This window comes from Chroicocephalus ridibundus, chromosome 11 (assembly GCF_963924245.1).
Source record: "Chroicocephalus ridibundus chromosome 11, bChrRid1.1, whole genome shotgun sequence".
Lineage (NCBI taxonomy): Eukaryota > Metazoa > Chordata > Aves > Charadriiformes > Laridae > Chroicocephalus > Chroicocephalus ridibundus.
The window spans coordinates 1,658,865-1,683,431 of NC_086294.1; the positions used below are offsets into that span (position 1 = coordinate 1,658,865).

The 24,567-nt window shown below is 47.5% G+C and overlaps 1 protein-coding gene across 4 annotated transcripts in view; it reads left to right on the forward strand.

Annotated features, from left to right (window-relative positions):
* The window catches only part of LOC134521820 (protocadherin alpha-C2-like), a 195,237-nt gene that overhangs the window by 96,321 nt on the left and 74,349 nt on the right, over positions 1-24,567 (forward strand). Inside the window, exon 1 of one of the 4 annotated variants that reach the window (XM_063348802.1) lies at positions 163-4,246. The exons of 2 other annotated variants lie outside the window; for them this stretch is intronic. In XM_063348802.1, the coding sequence (XP_063204872.1) occupies positions 1,619-4,246 (2,628 nt within the window). In that variant the 5' untranslated portion in view covers positions 163-1,618. Of the gene's footprint in view, positions 1-162; positions 4,247-11,531; positions 14,176-24,567 lie in introns of those variants that run through there. One more of the 4 variants, XM_063348805.1, reaches the window with a different exon arrangement.

Below are 24,567 nucleotides of genomic sequence, written 5' to 3' on the forward strand. Positions count from 1 at the left end.
CTGCCTCCCTGAAATCATGAACAGTGATCCCTGGACTCGGCCCTGACAATGGAGACCTGGAAATAAATCAAGGCAACTGTTAGAATAGCAACAAGTGTAACTAAAGATGACCTATTGACAGACCTTGGATTTTTTTAGCATTTGACATCTTCATTTTGTTTTGACCTCCTGTTGCATCGTTGATGCTTTCGTGGTGGAACCAGCAGATAACTACTGTGTGAAATCATCAGTTTTGTGTTACTGCCTGGCCTGCATGGTGGGGTAGCAGCTAAGTGCCTGTGGTCGTGTAGAGAAGGAGCTCTGATGCATTTATGGCAGTGGATGAGGTGGGAGCCTGGGAACATGTTCTAAGATGAACTGTGCCTTGCCACAGCTGCGGCACAACCCTTTCGTGCTGTCTTCAGTTACATGACAGGTGGATGACCGTACTGTATCCTGCAGCAGCTCATCTCCATCAGTAACGGGCACATTGTCTTACTGTACAGTGAGTGCCTACCTGCCTAAAAAGGTAAGAAAGAACTTGTCATTAATTGTGCAGTTAGAAGTGGGGAATAAAACTTACAGGAAATAGTTTACTGTGACACATCAAGACTACTAGAGAGTTCAGATTCTCTGAGCTATTTCACCCTGCGAAGACCATTTGAGGTATGTGGTTTATGTTTAGCCTGACATAGGGGAGTCATGGATGGAGTTGAAAGTCTTTGGAATTTGTATGCATTGCTGGTTTCTTAGGTTGGACCTATACTTCAAAAGGCAAAACCATTCTGTTATGGACAAGCACAGATTTTTGTAATATGATGTCCTCTATTATTTACTGTATGAAAACCAAGGAGAGTGCATGGGATTGCTGAGCTACATCACTGTTGCAAAACCATGAAAAAGTAAGCAATTTCTGATTGTTTTTAGCGTTGCTTCACTAGACTAAAAAAAAATGCAACGTGAATCTATGTCTTCTGGAGACCTGAGTACTTCCCATAGATGGAAGATCAAGGATACAATCTTCTTCTGTAGAGGAAAGAGCTAACTTCTCTTCACAAAGGAGAAATCAATGAGGAAACCGAGTTATGACTCCTAAACATGTAGAGAAGACAAAGTCAGTCAGGAAAGCAGAAGCGGGGTAGGTTCTTCTCAGTGAAGACCTTCCCACGTGTGATTCGTGGGTTAATGTAGGCACTTAGGAAACATTGTGGAAAGTATATGTCAATTAAAGTGCCTTTAGAGAAGAGAAAGAGAAGAGGGGAAGAGGAGGGGAAGTGAAGGAGCTGAGGAGGAGACGAGGAAAGAGACGAGGAAGACGCAATGAGGACACGAGGAAAAAAACGAGGAAAGAGACGAAAACAGACGAGAAAGAGAAAAGAGAAGGTTCTTTTGTCACCTATTATCGGTTTTGACGAAGGGAAATGGCGGAGCTTGTCGGCCGAGCGGGCGGAGCCACGGCCCGTCCTACGATCGGAGCGCAGCTGCTGGCCCCGGGAGCGCGGCAGGAGGCGTCTGCCCGCAGAAGCACCCGCCGTCGGACACCAGGTGCCGCTGTTGGCCGCGAAGGCGCCGTCAACGCGCAGGAGGGCGGCAGCTCCTCCCCGAGCCGCTGTCACGGCTGCAATCAGCCGGAGGAAGGATGCGGCGGGCAGGGCCGGGCAGGGCGGCGGAACGCGGAGCAGAGCCCCGCGCCAGCCGGGGAGCCTCGGAGGGGGCCGTCCGGGCGGCGGCGGGGAGCTGTGCGGGGCCCGTGCGGGTGTCGGCAGCTGCTTGGGCGGCGGCGATGGGCGTGAATTGGTGTTCCGTGTTGCGGATGCTAGTGGTGCAGGCGGCGTGGGCACTAGTCGCTGGTCAGGTGCGGTACTCGGTGCCAGAGGAAGCCAAGGTCGGGACGGTGGTGGGTCGTCTGTCGCAGGACCTGGGCCTGGAGGCGGGCGATGCGGAGTCGCGGCGCCTGCGTCTGGTGTCGCAGGGCCGTCGTGCGAGCGTGGAGGTGAGCGGGGCGAGCGGGGCGCTGGTGGTGAGCTCGCGTCTGGACCGGGAGGAGCTGTGCGGGAAGAGCGCGCCGTGCGCCCTGCGCCTGGAGGTGCTGGTGGAGCGGCCGCTGCGCGTCTTCCACGTGGAGCTGGAGGTGACCGACATCAACGACAACGCCCCGCTCTTTCGCGTTAAGGAAGAAGCCTTTAGCATGGCGGAATCGTCGCTGCCGGGGTCCCGGTTCCCGCTGGAGGGCGCGTCGGATGCAGATATCGGAGCGAACGCGCAGCTCTCCTATACACTCAGCCCCAGCGAGCATTTCACTATTGATCATCGGGGTAATAACGACCAGAGCGCTTCTTTGGCACTTGTTTTAACGAAACCGCTGGACCGCGAGACCTTGCCTGTGCACCGTTTGGTGTTGACGGCGAGTGACGGTGGCCATCCGTCGCTGACGGGCACGATGGAGCTATTGATTTCGGTGCTGGACGCCAACGACAACGCGCCCCAGTTCAACCAGTCGGTTTACCGTGTAAAAGTCTCAGAGGGTTCAGAGCCCCGAAATCTGTTAACCACGGTCAGTGCCACGGATTTGGACGAAGGGATCAATAGGGATATTATGTATTTATTTAGTAGGCACGTCACTGCAGAAGTTAAAGAAATGTTCACTATCGATGAAATCAAAGGAGAAATCAGACTTCGGGGGAAGTTAGACCACGAAGAAAAGGGTAGTTACGAGATCACGGTAGAAGCAAGAGACAAAGGCTTCCCTCCGTTATCGGGTCACTGCAAGGTGGTGCTGGAGGTGTTGGACGTGAACGACAACGCGCCGGAGGTGTGGGTGACGTCGCTGTCGGTGCCGGTGTCGGAGGACGCGGCGGTGGGGACGGTGGTGGCGCTGCTGAGCGTGTCGGACCGGGACTCGGGGTCGAACGGGCGCGTGCGGTGCGCGGTGTGGCCGGCGTCGCCGTTCGGTCTGGTGTCGACGTTCGCGGGGTCGTACTCGCTGGTGCTGCGGGAGGCGCTGGACCGGGAGCGGGTGTCGGAGTACGAGGTGGAGGTACGTGCGGAGGACGGCGGGTCGCCGCCGCTGCGCGCCAGTCGCGGGGTGCGTGTGCCGGTGTCGGACGTGAACGACAACGCGCCGGCGTTCGCGCAGGCGGTGTACACGGTGCTGGCGCGGGAGAACAACGCGGCGGGCGCGGAGCTGGCGCGTGTGTGGGCGCGGGACCCGGACGAGGCGGGCAACGGGCGCGTGAGCTACTCGGTGTGGGAGGGCGGTGTCGGGGGCGCGTCGTCGGGCGAGGGGTGGCGGTCGGCGTCGAGCTACGTGTCGGTGGACGCGGAGAGCGGGCGGCTGTGGGCGCTGCGGCCGTTGGACTACGAGGAGGTGCAGGTGCTGCAGTTCGAGGTGCGTGCGGTGGACGCGGGGGAGCCGCCGCTGTGCGGCAACGCCACGGTGCAGGTCTTCGTGGTGGACGAGAACGACAACGCGCCGGCGCTGCTGCCGGCGTCGGGCGGCGGCGCGTGGTCCGGGTCGTCGGCAGAGGCGGCGTCGGTGCCGGGGTCGGGGTCGGTGTGGGCGTGGGCGTGGGCGTCGTGGGGGACGCCGGCGGGGCAGGTGGTGGCGAAGATCCGGGCGGTGGACGCGGACTCGGGCTACAACGCGTGGCTGCGCTACGAGCTGTGGGAGCCGCGGGGGAAGGGCCCGTTCCGCGTGGGGCTGTACAGCGGCGAGGTGAGCACGGCGCGGGCGCTGGAGGAGGCGGACGGCCCGCGGCAGCGGCTGGTGATCGTGGTGCGTGACCACGGGGAGCCGTCGCTCTCGGCCACGGCCACGCTGAGCGTGTCGCTGGTGGAGGGCGGCGAGGCGGCGCTGGCGGCCGCGGGCTCGTCGTCGTCGTCGTCGTTGTCGGGGGTAGGGCTGCGTCCGGCGGAGGGCGGCGCGTCGGTGTCGTCGTCTGCGGCGACGAACGTGTGGCTGGTGGTGGCGATCTGCGCGGTGTCGAGCCTGTTCCTGCTGGCGGTGGTGCTGTACGTGGCGTCGCGGTGGGCGCCGCGGGCGGCCGTGCTGTCGGGGCCCGGTGCGGCGACGCTGGTGTGCGCCAGCGAAGTGGGGAGCTGGTCGTACTCGCAGCGGCAGAGCCGGAGCCTGTGCGTGGCGGACGGCGCGGGCAAGAGCGACCTGATGGTTTTCAGCCCCAACTTCCCGCCGCCGCCGCCCGGTCCCTCGGCAGAAAACGGTTCTGTTGGGAAGGGGCCGTCTCTCTCCCCGCTTGCTTCAGGCATGGTAAGTGTATTCGCAAATATTAATTTTTTTTCTCCTCTCTCGGTTAATTCCATTTACCTGTCTCTTTTCATCGATCGCTTGCGTACTAAACACGTTTTCTGTGGTAAGGATTTTACATTGCGAGTCCTGTCCTTTTATTGCTCTTGGATGTAGCTGTAGTGATCCCCGTTAGACATGCGTGTTCGCCGTTGGCAATTTCGGTGTTTGACTACTCGAATGCTTCATAGAATTGCTGTTTCCTTTTTCTTTTTCTTTCCCCCCTCCCCCCGTGCGTAGAACTTTATAGTTAAACTTATTCTTAGCGCCGTATGTTTGTTGGGTTTTTCGTCTTCGCTATGTGTCGTCAAGTGGTGGTAGGAGGATTTGCAGGTCTTCTATATCCTTTTATCAGTGTCTTTCAAAGTGTGAAAATATCCGGGAGGTCCCCAGGAGTTTAGTGGCTCCCTCAGGGCAAACGTGGGTGGGGTATTAATTATCTTTGAAACCAGTTGTTATTACTCTTCGTTTGATTAATATTGTGTTCATATGCGCCGAGGCTCGGTGAAGCTTTTACTGATTCTGAGCTTATTGGTCGGTAGGTTATGCGAACCTTTAGAAGCTGAAGTTCATGAACTGACAGTTACGGGGTGCAGTGGGAGAAAGAAACGTTGGTGGAGGTCGTGAGTACTGTTCTGACTCTGGAAGTGCGCTGAAAAGGTGCGAGAAATTGGAGTGAGACACAGGATGCTTTATGAAAAAGTGGAGAACTGTTTGAGGGAGAGGATGCTCCCTCGCCTCGCTATGCCTCTCCCCAAGATCTGATCCCGCTCTCTTCGTAGTGTTGTGGCTTCTGCTCTACCCCATCCACCCCAGAAACGTGCTGTAGTAAGTAGAACCGAAAATTAAGTTGGTGGGAGTCAAGAGAGGAAGAGTTTCTATATGCGATATTGAATAGTCTAGATATGGTAGAATGAAGAGTTTTGGTTCTCCTAGCAGTAGAGCAGAAGAAGCAGAGGAACAGAGATTCATCTGGAAAGAAGTTTTCGATACTCATTTGGACATTGATTTTCCTGTGTGGAGAGTGATTGCTTAATACGGCGTTGTTTTAACAGCATTATCGAAGCAGCTGATCCTGGCCACGCACTAATGGCACGGAATCGACTCTGTTCTTATCAAGACCAGCTCCAAAGCACTCTGGGATGAGACATTAGGATCACGTTTTCTGTTCCTTGTTCGATGTTAGAAGCTGGATACGGCTTTTACAGAGAAAAGCGAAAATGTCTTATACCTGATTTTTATAGCGTAAAAACGAAATCTTTGGGGCTGACGGAGTAGTGAGAACAAGCAGTACCTTTATGTAATTCTTTTTCGTGTTTCACGTTCAATTCGCCAAAGACAATTTGGACAATTGCCCTAGTTTTGTGGCAAAGTGGTATCTGTAACGCGGTATATTTCTTTTGAGCACGTATATTTTGTTGGGTTTTGTACCAATAGAAGTGTTTTACACGAAGGACGTGGATTAAAAAAATAAAATCGCAGGTCGTTTGTTCCAAATCGGCAAGAATGGTGCTTATAGGGGTACCGAAATCCAGTTAAGAAAGCTAAAAACTTCATGTCTGTCTGGAAAAAAATCATAGGAGTAGGTTATCTCCCGCTGACCCATAGAAAAACGTGAGCGTGTCCCACAAATTTCTCTTTCCTTCTTGTACCTATTTTAGATCCCTTAGGGCTTTACGTTTGAGTTCTTTGTGTATTTGCTGGGGAATGTGTTTCTAGTCTCCTTTGATCACGGCCGGTAGCTGACGTGCTTAAGAGGAGTGCGTCATCACCTCTTAAGTAAGCGTGAACTACCTTCATTTGTGAGTAGCAAAACTTATCCCAAGAGCTGTACAGCTGTCACTTTCTTTCCTTAATCACATGGATGTGATAGAAATCAGGAAGGGCAAACCGCGATCTCCTAAAGGAGGATCATCTGGTTAGGTTTATAAGGTTTAACTAGTTCTGTAGAAGAGGATGGAAAAATTCGGCACTTGCGCACAGGTCTAGGAAGCAACTCGTTTCCTTGGGCTCTATGGCTATGGGCGATGTGGAGCCTCTGAATGCCGAGCGTTTGAGTCGCGGCGTGCTTTGGCTTCCGTACGGTTTCTCAGACTGCAGTAGTGAATTGACGATCTGAACGAGATTTATTATGGACGTACACTGGCAGGAAATATTTCAGTATTTCTTTTAGAAGTGTAAAGCAATGTTAACTTCGTGGGTGCTCTTACTTCGCAGCATAGTCTGGGAAGGAGTCATTAACAGAAGGCTCTAGAATATCCAGATATAGTATTGAATAAAAGATAACAATTTCGCGCAGGGCTGTCAGTCGCTGGAAGCCCTGGCTCTCCTTTCCGCCTCATATCGATTTGGAGAATGACGCTGACTAATAGTGATGTTACCAGGCACAGTGCAATCGTGGCAGCCAGGCGCGGCTGGCAGCCGGGTGCGCTGTGGAGCGCTTCCGCGGGAGGCTCTGGGAGCGGGGAGCGCCGGAGGACGCGCGGCTGCAGCGACAGCACCGCCGCGGTGGCCGGAGGCTGCTTTGCAGCCTTAGAAGTGGGAATTTTACGGGCAGGGAAATGCCCGGCACGGCTGCCGGAGGAGTTGCGAGAGACACCGGGTGCTCGACTCGGAGCTGCTCTGCCGGCACGACTGGGACTGGTCCCCCGTACCCGCTGTCGCTCTTGTCCCTCCGGCATCTTCTTGCCAAGCTCAGCGGTCTCTGACTGGGAGTAAATAGATCAATCTCCACCCTCGCGTTCGAGAAACGACTTTTTGCGAGCGGTATAGCGAATACCACGTTCTGAGTCTGTATTTCTGTGGCTTGCTGCGGGCAACGAGGATTTTCGTGGGATTCACTGAAATCTAGAAATCCTCTGCGTACGAGGTTGTTCTCCCGGGCTCTTTATAGTCATCTCCGCTCCCGCTGTCCCCAAGTAGCAGCTGCGAGCTCACGCGGCTTGTTGAAGGGTAAACCCGACATCGCTGCCCGCTCTCCCAGCGGGCAGAGCCTGCATCCGCGGAGCGGGGGAGTCGGAGCTGCGGGAGCAACAGCGGATAATCCCGGCTCTGCAGCCAATAGAGCTGCTCTGCTGCCCCTTTCACCGGGGGAGGCGCGGAGCTGAGACAGCCCATGGAGCCGGGGGGCTCCCACGGGAGACAGCGCGGGCTGCCTGCCACGCCGGGTCCCGAACGGGACCCCAGTGTTTCGGGTCGTTGGGGATCCTTGCCTTCATCCCTGCCCGGAGGAGCCCACATGCGAAAGGCGACAGGTGGGTCCCTGTACCTCAGTCGACGGCTCCGCGCTGGCGATTTGGGCTCAGTCTGAGGAAGACCGGAACTCTTCCTCAGTCTGTAGGCAGACCTTAATTACTCTTGTGCTCCTTTCCGGGTGGAGATGAGCGCTGGGGCTGCCGGTCGAGCCGGAGACAGCTGCCGGCGCGGAGAGCTCATCAGTTCCCCTTGGAGCAGGAATCGCAGGGCTGTCTCCCTCGAACAGATTCAGTCCCTTCTGCTGTCTCCTGCTGAAGCGTCGTGTCCTAATTTAGCACCACTGGGGCCCCTCGGTTCTGGTGGGCGCCCCAGGGATTTTCCCAAGCCTCAGTACAGAGCGGGAGATGTCCTGCAAACCTCCGCCGAAGGCACCGCATTAAAATCATCGCTGACGTAGATAATGATGTTCAAACACGAGTGACATTCCGTGTGGTGCAGCCACGTGCTCCACAACCCAGAGGTAACCCAGTTTTACTATTCACCTTTCTATTTTTGTCTTTGCTCGTTTAACAATTTCCTCTTGCCGCTACCATTATTACGAACACAACGTGCACGGCTGGACTAATGACGTCTTATTGCTGGAAAAGGGGATGATTGGCTGAAAATATAAGACGGGGCGTGAGGAGTACGTAAGGGATAGTCGGGGCTTTGGGGTGGTGTAAATGCAGCACTGCAACCACCTGTCGGGAGATGGGACGTGGAGGAAGCGCTCTGTCAGCACGACCGGGAGCAGAAGATGATGAGGGGGTTGTGTAGCAGTGGGTGAAACCGCGGAGGTCCCGGACCATGCCCTCGGGATCGCAAAAAGTTGAATTCCTCGGCGAGTCGGGTCAAACCGGCCTTAAGAATGGGTCAAGCTGGGGGAATGGAATAGAGAACGGCTCGGAAATGGGAGATTGAAGGCAAACGTGAGGTCAAAGACGAGGGGTTTTAAACGGTGATTACATTCATTATCCGCTGTGATACCAAAGGAAGTGTCTTATTAAACGCCATTTAAATAATTAAACACCATTAAAGGTGTTTAATGTGCAAAATAACGTAATTAGGGTGAGTGATTTAAGATGGAGAAAGAGACCTTTTGAGAATGGAGACTGAAAAGATGGTGTAAGGGTGGCCAAACAAGAGTGAGAGTAGAGAAACTAAGTGTAAAGGTACCCTTGAGACCGCCGGGGCAACTGGATGTTGTAGGTAGAGAACCAACAGGCATGGAGGAACGGGCCTGGGAGTCTGGTGAACAGAGCAGTGACTTCATACACAGGACAAGGCTGGATTCTGCCCCCACGGCACAACAGTGTTACTCCCTTCATGGCAGGAGTGGCTGTGGTGTAACCGACTTTAGATAATTAATATTACTAAGCACCGGATTTTGGCTGTGACCCAGAGCTGTCTCCCTGAGTGGTGCGTGGATCAGGCCCTCATCCGGGCTGGACCAGGAAGGTGGTGCGGCAGGAGTGGGGAGTAGCTGGGTGTTGAGATGCTGCTGGCAACACGCGTGTTCCAGTGAGTGAAGCTGCCTGAGTGCTGGGGACTCACTGTCCACACCAGAGAGTGGGAGACGACAGTAGGACTGAATGCCGAACTACTGAAGCAGGACTGTAAGGTTTAAAAATGTCCTTAAAAAGAGAAAATCAAAGGCAGGTTCCTTTAGAGCCCTGTAATCAAGCATTAGGCATAGTGTTGCCTAATATTCAAAATAAAAGCGATATAGCAGAAAACTGAAGAAGTTATTTCAGGTGATAAATGAGTGAGTTAAAGACAAAAATCAACGTAGGCTGGCAGATACTTCTCAAAAGGAAAGAGGCAAATGTATAATTACTTTGACTGATTTTGGCCATTGCTCATGAATCGTTTTCTTCTGGCACTGCTGGTATTTCAGGCACTGCTATGCATAACCACTGCTTGTTATTCCAATATTAAGATTGAAAGAAAATCTGCCTTTGAGTGGATCTCTCTGCTCATCAAGAGGGTCTTGGGCCCAAAATTCCTGGGTTTCTGTGTTGCAAACCCGGTCACAGATGGGTCAGTAGGGTCTGTGTGTTTTACCCGCGTGTGCACCTGGGACACCAACACCCTTCTACCCTAGCCTTCCCAGATGAATGGGCTTATTTTTTGCGCGGGACAATGTTAATTTATCACTCTTTCCTGTGACTTTAATAGATGTTATTGTATTGAATCAGGGTGTTTATAATGACTGTGCATCACTACAGAGCAGTAAAACCAGCAACTTTTTCGTATACTGTAGATATCTTGGCAGAAAACGAGTGTAGGGTAAAGTTAGGGTGGGGGAGTCTGGATGACAATTTTATGGTGATTAGGTGGGAATTGGGGATTTCTGCAGTTCACAACCAAGCAAAAAAAAAAAAGCCAAGGTAAATAGCGTATGAAAAATGTTTACATTGTATACTGTGTGCAGTTTACGTAGTGTCAGAATTAAGGTGAATGCACAGCAGCTCCTGCACTCAGCCCCCTCCCCCTGGTTCCTCCTCCCCCAGGTTCCCCCTCCCCCCTCCTCCTGCAACTCTAACGGGTGCTGTAGTGTCAACGCAGTAGAAGTAAAATGCAATATTAAGTACTGCCAGGGGCACCTGGAGTTTAAAAAAATAGAATCATAATACCCGCAGATACTTGTGCTGGGGTTGACTAAGGCTTGCTCCGGTGCGAGCAGGATAGTTTTTCACTGGGAGGTTTTGCTGAGTTTTGAGGATGCAGATGTATCGATTTTTTTTTTTCTTTTTATTTAATGTACAACTTCTGGCTGTGCTCCCAATTTTCTCCTATTTGATACTATGTATAATTGAAATGTTCTTTTTCACTTGCCCGGAAAAATCTCTGCTACATAAAGAAACACAGCAAATGCAAGAGGGTTAGGATCTGTCTTTGTCGCATATTTATAGCCTCTTGCTTTTGATCGATCAGTATCTTATGATAATAAGCTCTCAGAGAAGGCAGCTGGAAATGGAGGAGACCGGAGGGGTTCTCAGGGCTTGAGGCCCATCTGTGTAAATTGCTGCCGAAGGTCATTCCAGGAAGGTATTTTGAAATGCTTTCTGGCCTCTCCCACCTGCTTACGAGGGTAGTCGCTAGCTGTGCCCTCCGTGCAGAAAGTCGGGGAACAGAGCGCGTTGATTTTTTTCAGTGGTCTTCTGCTATCTTTATGTGATATGAGCTCGTCTCTCCGCCCGGCTCCTGGGCATGTCCTAAATGCAAGACTTCTCTGGCGCCGATATTTACTTCTCTACAACTAATTCGACTGCCGCAGCCTCCCACTTTCCCCCACCCACTCGAGCCATCCCCATCCTGCTTTGACGGGCTGGATGGGAGCTCGTCTGTGGCTGTGGGTGATCCGACTGGGGACTGTCAGAGGAGAGACCCTTCTTTTCTCCAATATAATCCGTGTTAATTTACCTTGACTAGAAGACGAAGCAGGAAAGACGCTTTTTCTTTTTATTATTTTTTTCTTTTTTTTTCCTCTAAGTTTAACAGGGGTAGAGTCGACTGCCGCCTTTAATTGTGCTCTTAAAAGCCCTCTGGGAAATGTTGTGCTCAGCCGGAGCCTGCCTGGACTGTCCTGACCCATGTTTAGCCGATGCCTGTCACTTCTCATACGCGTTTCCTCTCCACCGCGGTACTCTGACAGCGTGCGGCAGCGCATCCTCTCGCTGCCCCTCCTGCAAGGAGCGGAGGGAGGTGGGGGGCGTATATGCTCTGCATCTCTCCTTCACGAAAGCACATCCGTGCCGCGGGCTCGGGGGCCCGGAGCCCTCCTGGATCGTCATGGGAGCGTTTAAAAATAAGAAAAAAAAAAAAAAAAAGAAAAAACAAAAAGGGGGGGGGCAAAAGGCCGCGGGAGCCGTGGGCCGGCAGCGGCGGGGGGAGCGCAGCCCCCACCCCCGGCAACGCAGGGGTCGCCGCAGCCTCTGGGTGGCGCCACCGCCGCCGCGCGTGTAAGAGGCGCTCGGGGTACCGCGGCGCCGGTCACAGCGAGTGGCGGCGGGCGCAGCGCAGTGGAGCTGCCGCCTCTCCCCGCACGGCAGCCGGCGGCGCGGGGCGGGGGGGGGGGAAGCCGCCGCGGAGCCGGGGTGCCTGCAGCGAACTTCTCACCTTGCCGCCGGTGCGCCCCGGTGTCCATTCGCATCGCGCTGGGAACTTCGGGGGGTTTGCTGAAATTCTGGATTATGTTCCTGCTGAGCCGGTCTTCGGGGAGCTGAGCCAGGGGAGGAAGAATGCGGGTCTATTTAATGGTCTTCTGCCTTATTTGCTGCACCGCGAACGGGCAAGTAGTGTATTCCATCGCCGAAGAAACAGAGAGTGGAGCGTCTGTTGGGAACATAGCGAAGGATTTAGGAATAGATGCAGCTACACTTTCAGCTCGGAAATTTCGCATGATCACCGGTTCAAGTAAGCAATATTTTAATATAAATGCCAGCACGGGGGCTTTGTCTGTTAATGAGCCCATAGACAGAGAGCAGCTTTGTGAATTAAAGTCTGCCTGTCTTCTGAATTACGAACTTGTGTTAGAAAACCCTCTAGAGCTTTATAGGATGGAATTTAAAGTCTTGGACATAAATGACAATTCCCCCAGCTTTCCTTTAAGTGAATATCATATAAACGTGCCTGAGTTCCTGTCACCTGGGGCACGGTTTACACTCCCAAATGCCCAAGATCTTGATGAAGGTACCAACAGTGTCCAGAACTATACTCTGAGCCCTGATGAACATTTCCATTTGGAAATGCAGACACGTGGGGATGGGAGTAAATATCCTGAATTGGTGCTGAAGAAAGCCTTAGACAGGGAGCAGCAAGCCACTCACAGACTTGTCCTTACAGCCAAAGATGGTGGGGATCCTCCAAAGTCCAGTGATGTCCCAGTCATTGTGACTGTGCTGGATACCAATGACAATGCACCAGAATTTGAACACTCAGTCTACAGGGCGAGTATCTTGGAAAACTCCCCCAGTGGCACTTTGGTAGTGCAAGTGCATGCTGCAGACTTGGATGAAGGTCCAAATGGAGAGGTCAGGTATTCATTTAGCAATACTACTTCTGCTGATCTACAGCGAACGTTCTCAATTCACCCGCAAACTGGGGAGGTGACAGTCAATGGCGTTTTAGCTGTTCAGAGACCTCTCCTTGAGATGCTTATTGAGGCAAGGGACAACGGGGCATTTGGCATGTCCAGCACAGCCAAGCTGCTGGTGGAAATCACTGATGTGAACAACCATGGCCCAGAGATAACGATTACCTCCCTTTCCAGTCCCATTCCTGAGGATGCTGTTCCTGGCACAGTAATAGCTCTGCTGAGTATTATGGATAAAGACCCTGGGGAGAATGGAAAAGTAACCTGCCAGATTCCTGATAACCTTCCCTTCCAGTTAAAGCCTTCCCTTGAAAGCTACTACAGCCTGGTCACCAGTGGGCTTCTGGACCGAGAGTTGATCAGTGGGTACAACATCACCATTACTGCCACAGACTTAGGCTCTCCACCCATCACCACTCAGAAGTCACTTTGGGTGCAGATTTCTGATGTGAATGATAACCCTCCTGTCTTCAGTGCTGACACGTTTGATGTGTTTGTGGAGGAGAACAATCCGCTTGGTGCTTTTCTCTACCAGGTCTCAGCGTCTGACCCTGATATTGGGGAGAATGGACGGGTCTCTTACATGCTCAGGAATTCCACAGTTGCAGGCAGTGCCCTGGCCAGCCTTTTGTCTGTGAGCTTGTCCAACGGAAGCATCTATGCCAAATGTGCCTTTGACTTTGAGCAGCTTAGGAGCTTCCATTTCCAAGTGGAAGCCAAGGACAATGGGTCACCATCCTTGAGTGCTGCCATAACTGTGAATGTTTACATCTCAGACCAGAATGACAATGCCCCAGCCATCCTGTACCCCACCAGCCAGAATGGCTCAATAGCTGTGGAAGTTGTGCCCCGCCTGGCTGATGAGGACTACCTGGTGACCAAAGTAGTGGCAGATGATGAGGACAATGCAGAGAATGCCTGGCTTTCCTATCACCTTGCCCATTCCTCTGACTCCACCCTGTTCCGCTTGGCACCGCACTCTGGTGAGCTGCGTACCACACGCTCCATGCGCTCCACTGACTTCCTCAAGCACAAGGTGGTTGTAGTGGTGCGGGACCATGGGGATCCGCCGCTTTCCTCTACTGTGACAGTGGGCATCCTGCTGGCTGACACCCTGCCCCAGGCACTACCAGACTTTGATGACAGCGGGGAGCCACCACCACTGCTCAACGCTACAAACATCTACTTGATTGTTTCCCTTGCCTGTGTCTCTTGCATCTTTGCGGCATTCCTCCTCTTTCTTGCCATTGTGCGACTGTGCCGCTGCCGGGCTTGCTGCTGCAGGAGCTGCTGCTGCCCAGCTGATGAATATGAAAAGTATTGCTATAGCGTGCACATGCTTCCCAGCTCCCACCTACCACCGGACATGCTGGAAGTCACTGGTGTGGGTAAACTGACTCATACCTACTTGTACAGGGCATCTGTAGGTCTTGGGCCTGGTAACAGCAGCATCCCAAATGGTGATGCTGGGAACATTCCCAGCAGCTCAAGGTTACAAGTGCCAGGACCCTGCATCCAAGTGCAGCAGGTCCAAAGTGATCGGTTGAGTGCTGTCCTGGTGGTAAGTACTACTTCCTTTCACTTTTTTTCTCCCAGGCACATGGCCTTGAATCTACACTGGGTTGTTGTCAGGGCAGAAGAAGGTACTGAGAGTATTTGCAGGAGAACAGGTGTCATTTCATGGCACCTGGAGGAAACTTTAGTTCCTTTTATTTTATACCTTTCCTAAAGTAAAGGGTGAAACATGGTCGTGGGATGACAAGAGATTTTTTTTACCGAAAACATTTAGGAGCTTCAGAAATAACCAAAGGTAAAGAAGATGTAAGTGAAAACTAACTATCTTGCAAGTCAAGCCATTGTCTTCAGATAGCTAAATAGGGGCGTGATAAGAGTCCATGCAAGTTTCTAATCCACAGGTGGTTCACTGTAATGATATCCGCTCCCACTTCCCTCCCCCCAGTCCTGAGACTTTTTCATTGAGCTGAGCCAAGATGCTGGTTTACAATGCTCAAGGTAAGCCTGTGGTGGAATAGCAGGAATTCAATGTGCAGCAACTCTAGGAAATGCAATTTGTAGTGCTCATCTCTCTTTCCAAGCAATCCATAGGTTTTGTGAATCTAAAATTATTATCTTCTGAGCCTCTGACCAAGCTGGTTTCTGCTCAATAGGGTGATGGGTGACTTTGCAGGAGAAAATATGTTGATCACAGTGTAGGGCTACAAGGTGGGATATGTCTGCAGGTCTGATCTGTTGGACATGACTTGTCCAAGATTCAGTTTTCTTATATGCAAAATAACACTTGTTGTATTTTTAAAAGGTGCTGTGAGTCGTCTTCATATTTTTGTGAAGTTTTGACATGCTTTGCCTGCAGACTGTCAAATTTCCTTAGTGTCCATAACAGTAACTAACACTCTGTGTTCTGTCCAGGCCAGTACTCTGTGGTAAAATCTATTCCAGATGTTTCTGAGGCAAATGTAAGAATCAATGTCAGACAGACATGGTATAATCTGCCTCCTGCAGTTGTTTTCATCCTAATTTACAATTACTAGAGGTTGTCCTAAGTCTGTAACCATTATGTTTATTTTCAATTTTGAAATCATTATTATACCTTTAAATGCATGTAAATGGTCAGCCCCTCTTTGAACCTGGATGTAAGGGTAGCTTCAGCAACTTCTTTGGATAATCAAATACATATTCAGCTATATATAATTTCCTTTTATGACGCTTGACTTTCTAAGTAGTGATTTTTAGTAAATTTTTCCTTGTTCTAGAAAAGATTCCCGATTTGCTCTTAACTATGCAATTAGTTTATCATGCTTTTTATCTGTTGGCAAAGTGAAATTGATCTGTGGATTGTGAGTTTTTCTTCCCCTCTCGCTCCTTTGTGAACATCTTTTCCACATAAGTCTTACTGACAAAGAAAGGTCTTTTCTCAAATATTTGTTATTTGGTTTTATTTATGATGGTTTACCTGGTATTTAATCAAAGTCACAATCAGTTTTAAGTTCTGTTCTCTGTAGTGGCAGAGGGTTGCACGTGTCATGGGTCTCTCACTATGCAAAGAGGGGATTGGAATAAATCTTGCAAAAGCAGAAGTGTCAGTGTCTTTCAGTACAAAATTGTAGAGTCCAGAAAAGTAGCAGTGGCAGTATGTAAAGAATTTGTACCTGATGCATTGGTGTACTTTGGGAATATCATGGATTATCTTGAGGATCTGAGAAAAAAGGCTGAGTTAGAACCTTTTTAATATGGAATTAAAAACCTTTTTGTCAGTCTCTTAACTCAGAAGATGTCTGCAAGAACCCCGATAGTGTTCGTAATTGCAAAACTTCTGTATAACAAAAGTGACATAAAAAAACCCTGGCACAACTCATTTCCATATTCCTGTTGATCAATATATTGAAACTCAGCTTTTCAACACATTATTGGACTGAATAATAGTAAAAATGCAAAATTATCCCTGATCTCTGTAATGAGAACAACCAAAACATGTCTTATTACATCTTGCTGTATTTCAGTCATTCAAATGAATTTTTAAACTTGAAATAGGAGACACCTATTTAGGAGCTTTTGATAGTGGGTAAAATAAATCCCAGATGTCATCTTTGGCAATTGTATTCCCTTAGTTCTTAACATGCAGAGAGTGGTAACCATAGATGTGACCTACGTGGAAAGTCCAAAGGCTGTGCATTAGTTGAGTTGAGTAGGGGAGCAGAGGTAGAGACTGTGAAAACTCATCTACCCTTAGAAAGAAAAAGATGCCAAAAGACAAAAACAAAAATTACTGATTTTGTGCTGATGATTACAGTGGCTAGTATACTGAAGAATCAACTACATATATGTACACATATATGTGTATGTATACAATTTACATATTTGTTGCAAAATTTGCAAGTTATTAAGATGGCATTCATATTCACATAATCAGGGTGGGCAGAAGATGCAGTTTCTGTACTTTAATTTCTGTACATGCTTTAGATTCACCAAGATTTAAAAGAAAGTATAATTATGTTAGAGTTGCTTGGAAAATAGTTTCCAGTCATCTGAGGCAGGAAAGAGAACTGTCACTCATTCTTGAAAACGTTCCTTAGTCTAAATCCCTGTGGGTTTATGATGATTTCTGTGCAGAAAGATCCCAGTCACTTTACTAATGAGGAATATTTTTACTCATTTTATATTAAAATGGGAGGATTATAATTTTCCAGTGTTTACCAATGGAAATTTTAGTGAAAAATAAAATTTAAGTTTGGGTGTTGACTAAATTCTGTCTTTAAGTGCTTTCAGATTGACTCATTTGGAGTTAAAAATATAAAGATAAGTGACCCTTTGAACTTCTGAGGAGGGATCATTGTATAGCTCCCTAAGAATATAAATTTAACAGAAAGAAAGCATCAAATATTTAGAAGGCACTAGGAGCAACTCCATACTTACAATCTAAGGCACTGGAAACAACTCCAAAATTGCAGTTTTAGCAGAACTTCAATATCCCTGATTATTCTATTTTTTTAATTGAGAGGGGAGATTACAGTATTTTGTATGTGGAAGATAGAAAAAAATGTCTACATATACCAAAAGTTAATTGAAATTCCAGAAGTTAAATGTGTTTTCAAAATTTAGGTTAACTTTATTCTTGGTCATCTTTTGCTTCTGAATTAAACGATAGGCTGGGATGATTTTTACATATGTGGATGCACGAGACCCTTTTGTGCTTTTACATCTTCTATTTAGGTTAGAGCTAAAAATAGAACTATGTACGGCCATAATAGCAGTATAGTGAACTGTATCTCTTAGTATTTTGCTGTGTCTTTCTGCAATGTAGCATAAGTGACAGCTAAATGAAAAGCATGTTACACTGCTATGCCACTGTGCTGTGTTAGAGACACAGGCACTAGTGGGATTGCTAAAGTAAGCAGTAGTTCACTGGGTATTTCTGGGATTGTGATGTGATCATGGATTGTTACAGTTCTTTTGTTTGCTGGCGTTGTTCATTGTGCTAGGCAAAAGCACTGTAAGATATTTCTACATTTAGAGTGTAGTGACCTCTCTGTGATCTGACATTCAATATTTAGGTTACATCCAAAAATAGACACAAACCCAGCAACGGAGACTCTTTCTTGCTAAACTGTAATAGGAGTGGAATCATTTTGCGCAATGTGGCATGCACTTTCAGGGACAAAAAATGGATGCACTTACAGTGAGACGGTGGCATACAATCTAGGCTGAACTGCTGCAGGCTAAGCATCAGTGGCTTATTCGCACAAGTAAAGACCAGCCATGTGAGCAAGCCCTCCTTGCATCTCATTCTGATGGGAGCATCCCCCATAACATAGCCCAATGTAAGTGTGAAGCACCTTCCCATTTCTTTCTGCCTGTGCGGATAACAACCTGCCTAGAACCAACAGTCTTATGCCGAAATAGTTAGAATTCAGTTATGTAGGTAGATTTCTTGGCTATAGAAGTCATTCTTGGGGTCAGGCCAAGAAAATCCTAGAAAGAGTGATGATCAAAGAAAATTCAGCAAAGGAAACCGCTGTAGATTTCTGTCTTTCTGACCATTCCAGTTACCTTTTGCGAAGAAGGATGCAGCTCCAATGTTCGACAAAATTACACTGTGTCCAGGAAAGGCTACAAATGCCTGGGCTGAAACTGCTTGTCTGATGTCTGCCTTGGAGTATTATTTTTAGAGGTAGTGGAACGGAGGGTGACAGAAGACAAAGGGCTTGAGGGGATGTGGACAGTAACGTGAGTGTATTTGGAAATACATAAGGCAAAGACAATGATGGGCAGGGAAGGATGAGATTGGATGGTGACCTGGGCTGAGGGAGGGTAGCTGTGAGTAGTTATTCTTGTACGAAAGCATATAACAAGAAAAGACAATTTGGATCAAGCCCGATCCTTTCCTATATCAGCCACCATTTAATCGTAAATCTTCAAATGCAAAGATTTAGACTTTAATTGTAAAAAGACTAACTTTAATTGTAAAATTCACTATGTTGTGCCCATTATTCCTATTGGAAAGTTATTCTGCTGAGGCTTTGAAGACGTTTTTTGACATCTTGTCCAGAGTTATTTGCTGTGAATTTGTAGACATTTGTTCTTGCGCCAGCAATGCCCTTTTAGTATAAGTAGTTCTTTACCCTCTTAGGGGCTTGCTTTCTTCATAGCTTAGAGAGCAACCATTTCTTAGGCTTTGTTTGCCTAAGTTAAACAAGTCAACCTCTTTCAGCCTTTCTTCTAAGGTCACCTCTGCACTTGTCTGATCATGCTAATATCCATTCTCAGGATCTGTTCTTCCTTTGTGGATATATATTTATTGCAGGTATGTGACCAGAATTATGTACAATATTTCTGACAAAGGGCCTCCTACATAGTGATAGGAATACTCCCCTGTCCAGGGGGTAGAGGATACATCACCTGATACATCTTGGGATGGCAGTTACCTTCTCCATAGTTGTAATATGTTGATTGATCAGTCATGTAAGTATTATTAAGAACTTCTTTGGGCTAGAGGTGGATGGGGAATGGTTGATTCCCAATATGGTTGTTCTTCTGCCTAAGTTCATCCATCTAAATGCCTGATGTTTGAACTTCAGATGTTAAAAAGTCATAGCCACCTGCTGAGAACGACTCATCCTGTTAATCTTAGACAGAAGAGTTTAAACATAATCTAGACATAGCACTGAGACTAGATGCACAACTTTTAAATGACTGAAACTAGTTGATATAAGTAGCACCTTATGGAAGTCTGCACTTTGAGTTATTAGATGTCATCCTTTTCTGTGACTGGTGTCAAGTTCCTGCAGTGAATGATGCCATATCGTTGTCGTCTTCAATTATTATTGGAACAGCCAAACTTGTGCCATTAAACTTTTCAGTGTATTGCTGTATTGAATGTTTTACTGAAATCAGAATAGATGAGATGAATTTCAGTTTGTGTTTTCATTCAAGAGCACTGAAAACCACTCTAGCAAATAGTTGTGTTTGATATATCTATGAGAGTTTTCCTTCCTTTTCAGTGTACCTTCATTTGCCATTGATTCCTTCCTCCATATTTTTATCTAAACAGGCAGCCTAGTGGGCTTGTGGTCACATAGGCTGGATTTTATCACCCTAAATTACTGGCACTGCGGTTGCTTTTCTCCAATCTGGTCATTCTACTCCACACTTGATAGGTTTATCTTAAAACAAACAAACAAACAAACATACCATCCCAAAACACCACCAAAAAACCCCAAATCAAAACAAGCCCTCTTCAATTCTACGCTTTTATTTGTCAGTTCTTTTAGAAATCTGTGATGGAAATCAAGTAGTGGTATTTGAGGATGCTGAAGGATGCTGCATTTTACTTCTGCCTTGGTGATAGCAATTTCCGTTCCCTCAGAGTAATTTGTCACATAGTCAACATCACACTGAAGATATTGAAAATAGAGGAAAATATAGAGGGGGATGATTGGTCCATGTATGCCGTGGTTTTGTACTATTGGCCTGTGCATCCTCTGTATCCTGTTGGAGAGGGGCTGCTGGGCTTCCTGCGTGGTCCAATATAACAGTACCCATGCTGTGTCATTTTGGGATTACTGTTAGCTTGTTTCAGTGTAGCAAAAGGAATTCTGCTAAGAGCGTGACTTGCTGAGGAATATTTGAAGTCATAATTAATCAAAAGAACAGCAACAAAATCCAACACCAGAATTGAAAAGGGAGGTAAGCAGCCACGTGAGAATTAGGATATTCAGTTGAGATTTGTTTGGCAAACAAAAGGGACAACTCCTCAAAGATTTGATGCTATCAGAGGCATTTGTAAAATAAAAGCAAATTTGACAAATGGGGAAAGTGGAAAATAAATATCAGAGAAAGAAGGTAGGTTAAGAAATAAAGAAAAGGTTTGTACTCTCTAGTCTTTGAGCAGTCTCTCCAAGGAAAATGAACACATTTTTGTTCTTTGGTTTCTTTCTTCTGCAAAGGAATGATTTTTATATTTTGATCTGTTATTTCTTCCATCTTCTCCTGGGCTTGTTCCAGCCTGATGGGTCTTGACACCTCATTTAATGGCATTTAATTTCTTTCTTATTCTGCAAAAGCTGCCATCTCAAAGTGAAACAACTTTGCATGATCAGTCTGCAAAATCAAAACTTATGATGTTCATTCACAAAGCCTGAGGCTGTTCGTTCCAAAAAATTTTGTTCTATTCCTCATCCTTTTCCAGTTCCTCTGTAGGGGGCAGAAGCCAAGCAAGGAAGTTTTACAGCTGAATGGGCTCTTCATCTTTTGAACTACATAGCGCTTTCCTATCTGTCTTGGGGATGTATTTTAGATAGCTATTAAGCTCTACTTTCTGGTCAATAGTTATTTTGGAGATTGGTGCCGTGTCCTTATCGTTAAAGCAGTTTTCATTGCACGGTATTAAATTCACAAGGTTGTGATAAGACATTAAGACATGAAGACATTTCAATATAAGCCTTATTTCAGTCTTCTAACTTTGTGAGACTCCATGAATCTCAGTACAAGAGAGATACGGAGCTACTGGAGAGAGTCCAGCGAAGAGCCTCTAAGATAATGAAGAGCACCTCTCATATGAGGAAAGGCTGAGAGAGCTGGGACTGTTTGGCCCAGAGAAGAAAAGGCTCAGGGTTAAATGGATTAATGTATGTAAATATCTGAAGGGAGAGTGTAAAGAAGACTGAGGCAGGCTCTTTTCAGTGGTGCCCAGTGAGAGAAAAAGAGGAGGTTCTGTCTAAGTATAAGGATTTGATTTTTATTTATTTATATATGTATTTTTTCTGTGAGTATGCTGAGCAGTGGCACAGATTTCCTGGCGAGGCTGTGGAGTCTCCATCCTTGAAAATATTCAAAAGCCATCTGGATATGGTCCCAGACAGCGTGCTTTACTTGGTCCTGCTTGAGCAGTGGGGTTCACCTCCAGAGGTCCCTTCCAACCTCAACCAGCCTGTGATTCTCTGTTCTTCTTAATGAAGGAGTATGCTGGGTGTGCCTTACCTTACAGAGCTGTGTGATGATGATAGAGAAAAGGCACAACTTCTGGGATGTGGATTATACCCTCTAGTAGGTTTCCCGGTGGACGAAATATTCTTGGGATGTTCCTGGTGGTGAGGGCAGTGCTAGGCTGCAAGCATGAGATAGATGTTGCTAAAGGGTGGGTAAATATTTGAGGAGTGCAGAGAGAAATTACAGAGTGTTTTTTGTTTGGTTGGGTTGTTGTTTTTTTTTTTTAGACTTATCAAGTTTAAGCCTTTGGTTTATCATAATTAAGATAACAATAACTAAATTAGACAGGTCATTTCAAAGTTACAGGATTTAGCAAAACTCTTGGGTTTCATGTTTGTGCCTACAACACCAACCAGTTGTGCTGGCCTATAAAAAGCAATGTTCCTAGCCATTCATTGCTCAGTCAAAATTAGCACAGTGGAGACTGGGGGGAATGGGTTAATGTAACAAATTTTTTTTAGCAACTTGGTACTCTGTGAGAGGATGATCTATCTGTAGGATTATGGTGGAAGGGTTTTTCTATCTGAAATTTCATACTCCACAGACTTTGAGAGTCAATTTTTGTTTGTATGTACTTTGGGGGATCTTTTTTGGACAGAACATATTTACTTCTGTTGACTCAGTTTTCTTCTTTGTAGAATCCTAGTCTCATGGAGCATGGCCTATATCAATTCTATAGTTTATATAGATTTCTTCAAGTGAATACTTCACTTGTTTGTCTTTTGTTGTTGGTTTTATTTTTGTTTTGTTTTTTTTTTTTTTTTGTTTGGGCAGTCATGCATACACTAGAGATAGTTGAATTCTAAAGCTATTTGTTTTCAGTATAATATTGGTAGGAAGGAAATCTGGTGGAAAAAGAAAGCAATTTCTTCTTTCCAGTGAGAGGAAATACAGCTGCTACCTTGTCTCACCATTTTTGGGCCAGTGAAGTAAAATCACCCTAGTAAATGACTTGTCTAATCTCAGTTGCCAGCTGGAATACCTTCAAAGGAGTTTGAGTTGTTGGTTTAGGACTGCTATTTGCACTTTCATCTTCGTTTTAATTTTATTATATATTTGCCTAGGGATTAGAATTAGTGAGTTCCTGTCTTCTCTTTTACAACATCACGCTTCTCTACAAGGCATTCAATCTCTTTAATGCATCTCACCTTATTTGAAAAACTACAAGAAAAATTAACCTGAGCTAATGGAGAACATGGAAAGATGCCAGTTTGATCATGGTCAGAACACATCTGTAGAATACAAATCCACACTGAAAAATATTATAATTTTGGAGCTCTTCATCTGGTGAGGTCCTTTACTACTGCTTATAGAATTATTTACTACTGCTTATAGAATTAGTTATAGAATCATAGAATTGCCTAGGTTGGAAGGGACCTTTCAGATCATCTAGTCCAACCATCAACCTAACTCTGACAAAAACTATCACTAAACCATATCTCTAAGCACTATGTTTACCTGTCTTTTAAATACCTCCAGGGATGGTGCCTCAACCACTTCCCTGGGCAGCTTGTTCTAATGCTTAATAACCCTTTCAGTGTAAAAAATTTTTCCTAATATCCAGTCTAAACCTCCCCTGGTGCAACTTGAGGCTATTTCCTCTTGTCCTATCGCCTGTTCCTTGGGAGAAGAGACTGACCCCCACCTCTCTACAGCCTCCTTTCAGGTAGTTGTAGATAAGGTCTCCCCCCAACCTCCTTTTCTCCAGGCTAAACGACCTCAGCTCCCTCAGCCACACCTCATAAGACTTGTTCTCCAGACCCCTCACAACCCTCATTGCCCTTCTCTGGACACGATCCAGCACTTCAATGTCTTTTTTGTGGTAAGGGGCCCAAAATTGGACACAGTACTCAAGGTGGGGACTCACCACTGCCGAGTACAGAGGGATGATCACTTCCACAGTACTACTCACCACACTGTTCCCAATACAGGCCAGGATGCTCTTGGCCTTCTTGGCCACCCGGGCACACTGCTGGCTCACATTCAGCTGGCAGTCGACCAACACCCCCAGGTCCTTTTCTGCCAGGCAGCTCTCCAGCCACTCTGCCCCAAGCCTGTAGTGCTGCATGGGGTTGTTGTGACCCAAATGTAGGACCCTGCACTTGGCCTTGTTCAACCTCATGCCATGGGCCTCAGCCCATCAATCCAGCCTGTCCACATCCCTCTGCAGAGCCTTTCTACACTCAAGCAGGACGACATTCTCACCCAATTTGGTGTTGTCTGCAAACTTACTGAGGGTGCACTCAATACCCTCATCCAGATCATTGATAAAGATATTAAACAGAACTGGGCCCAGTACTGAGCCCTGGGGAGCATGACTTGTGACCCGCCGACAACTGGATTTAACTCCATTCACCACCACTCTCTGGGCCTGGCCCTCCAGCCAGTTTTTTACCCAGTGGAGAGTACTCCTGTCCAAGGCACGGGCAGACAGTTTCTCCAGCAGAATGCTGTGGGAAACCATATCAAAGGCTTTACTGAAGTCCAGGTAAAGAGCACCCACAGCCTTTCCCTCATCCACCAAGCACATCAGTTTGTCATAGAAGAAGATCGGGTTTGTCAAACAGGACCTGCCCTTCATGAACCCATGCTGACTGGGCCTGATCACGTGGTTGTCCTTGACATGCTGCATGATGGCACTCAGGATGATCTCTTCCATGACCTCTCCAGGCACTGAGGTCAGACTGACAGGCCTGTAGTTCCTCAGACCATCCTTCCAGCCCGTCTTGTGGATGGGTATCACATTTGCTAGACGCCAGTCAACTGGGACCTCCCCAGTTTGCCAGGACTGTTGGTAAATGATTATGTCTCGTGGAAAAATATCTTCTTTATTCAAGCTGCTCAAAGAGGAGCCAGATATTTTTGGATAAATCTGAATTGTACCACCGAGCCCTGGAGATGTAAGTCCCTGTTGTATGAATTAGTAGTTCATCACCAAATAGTTCTCTTT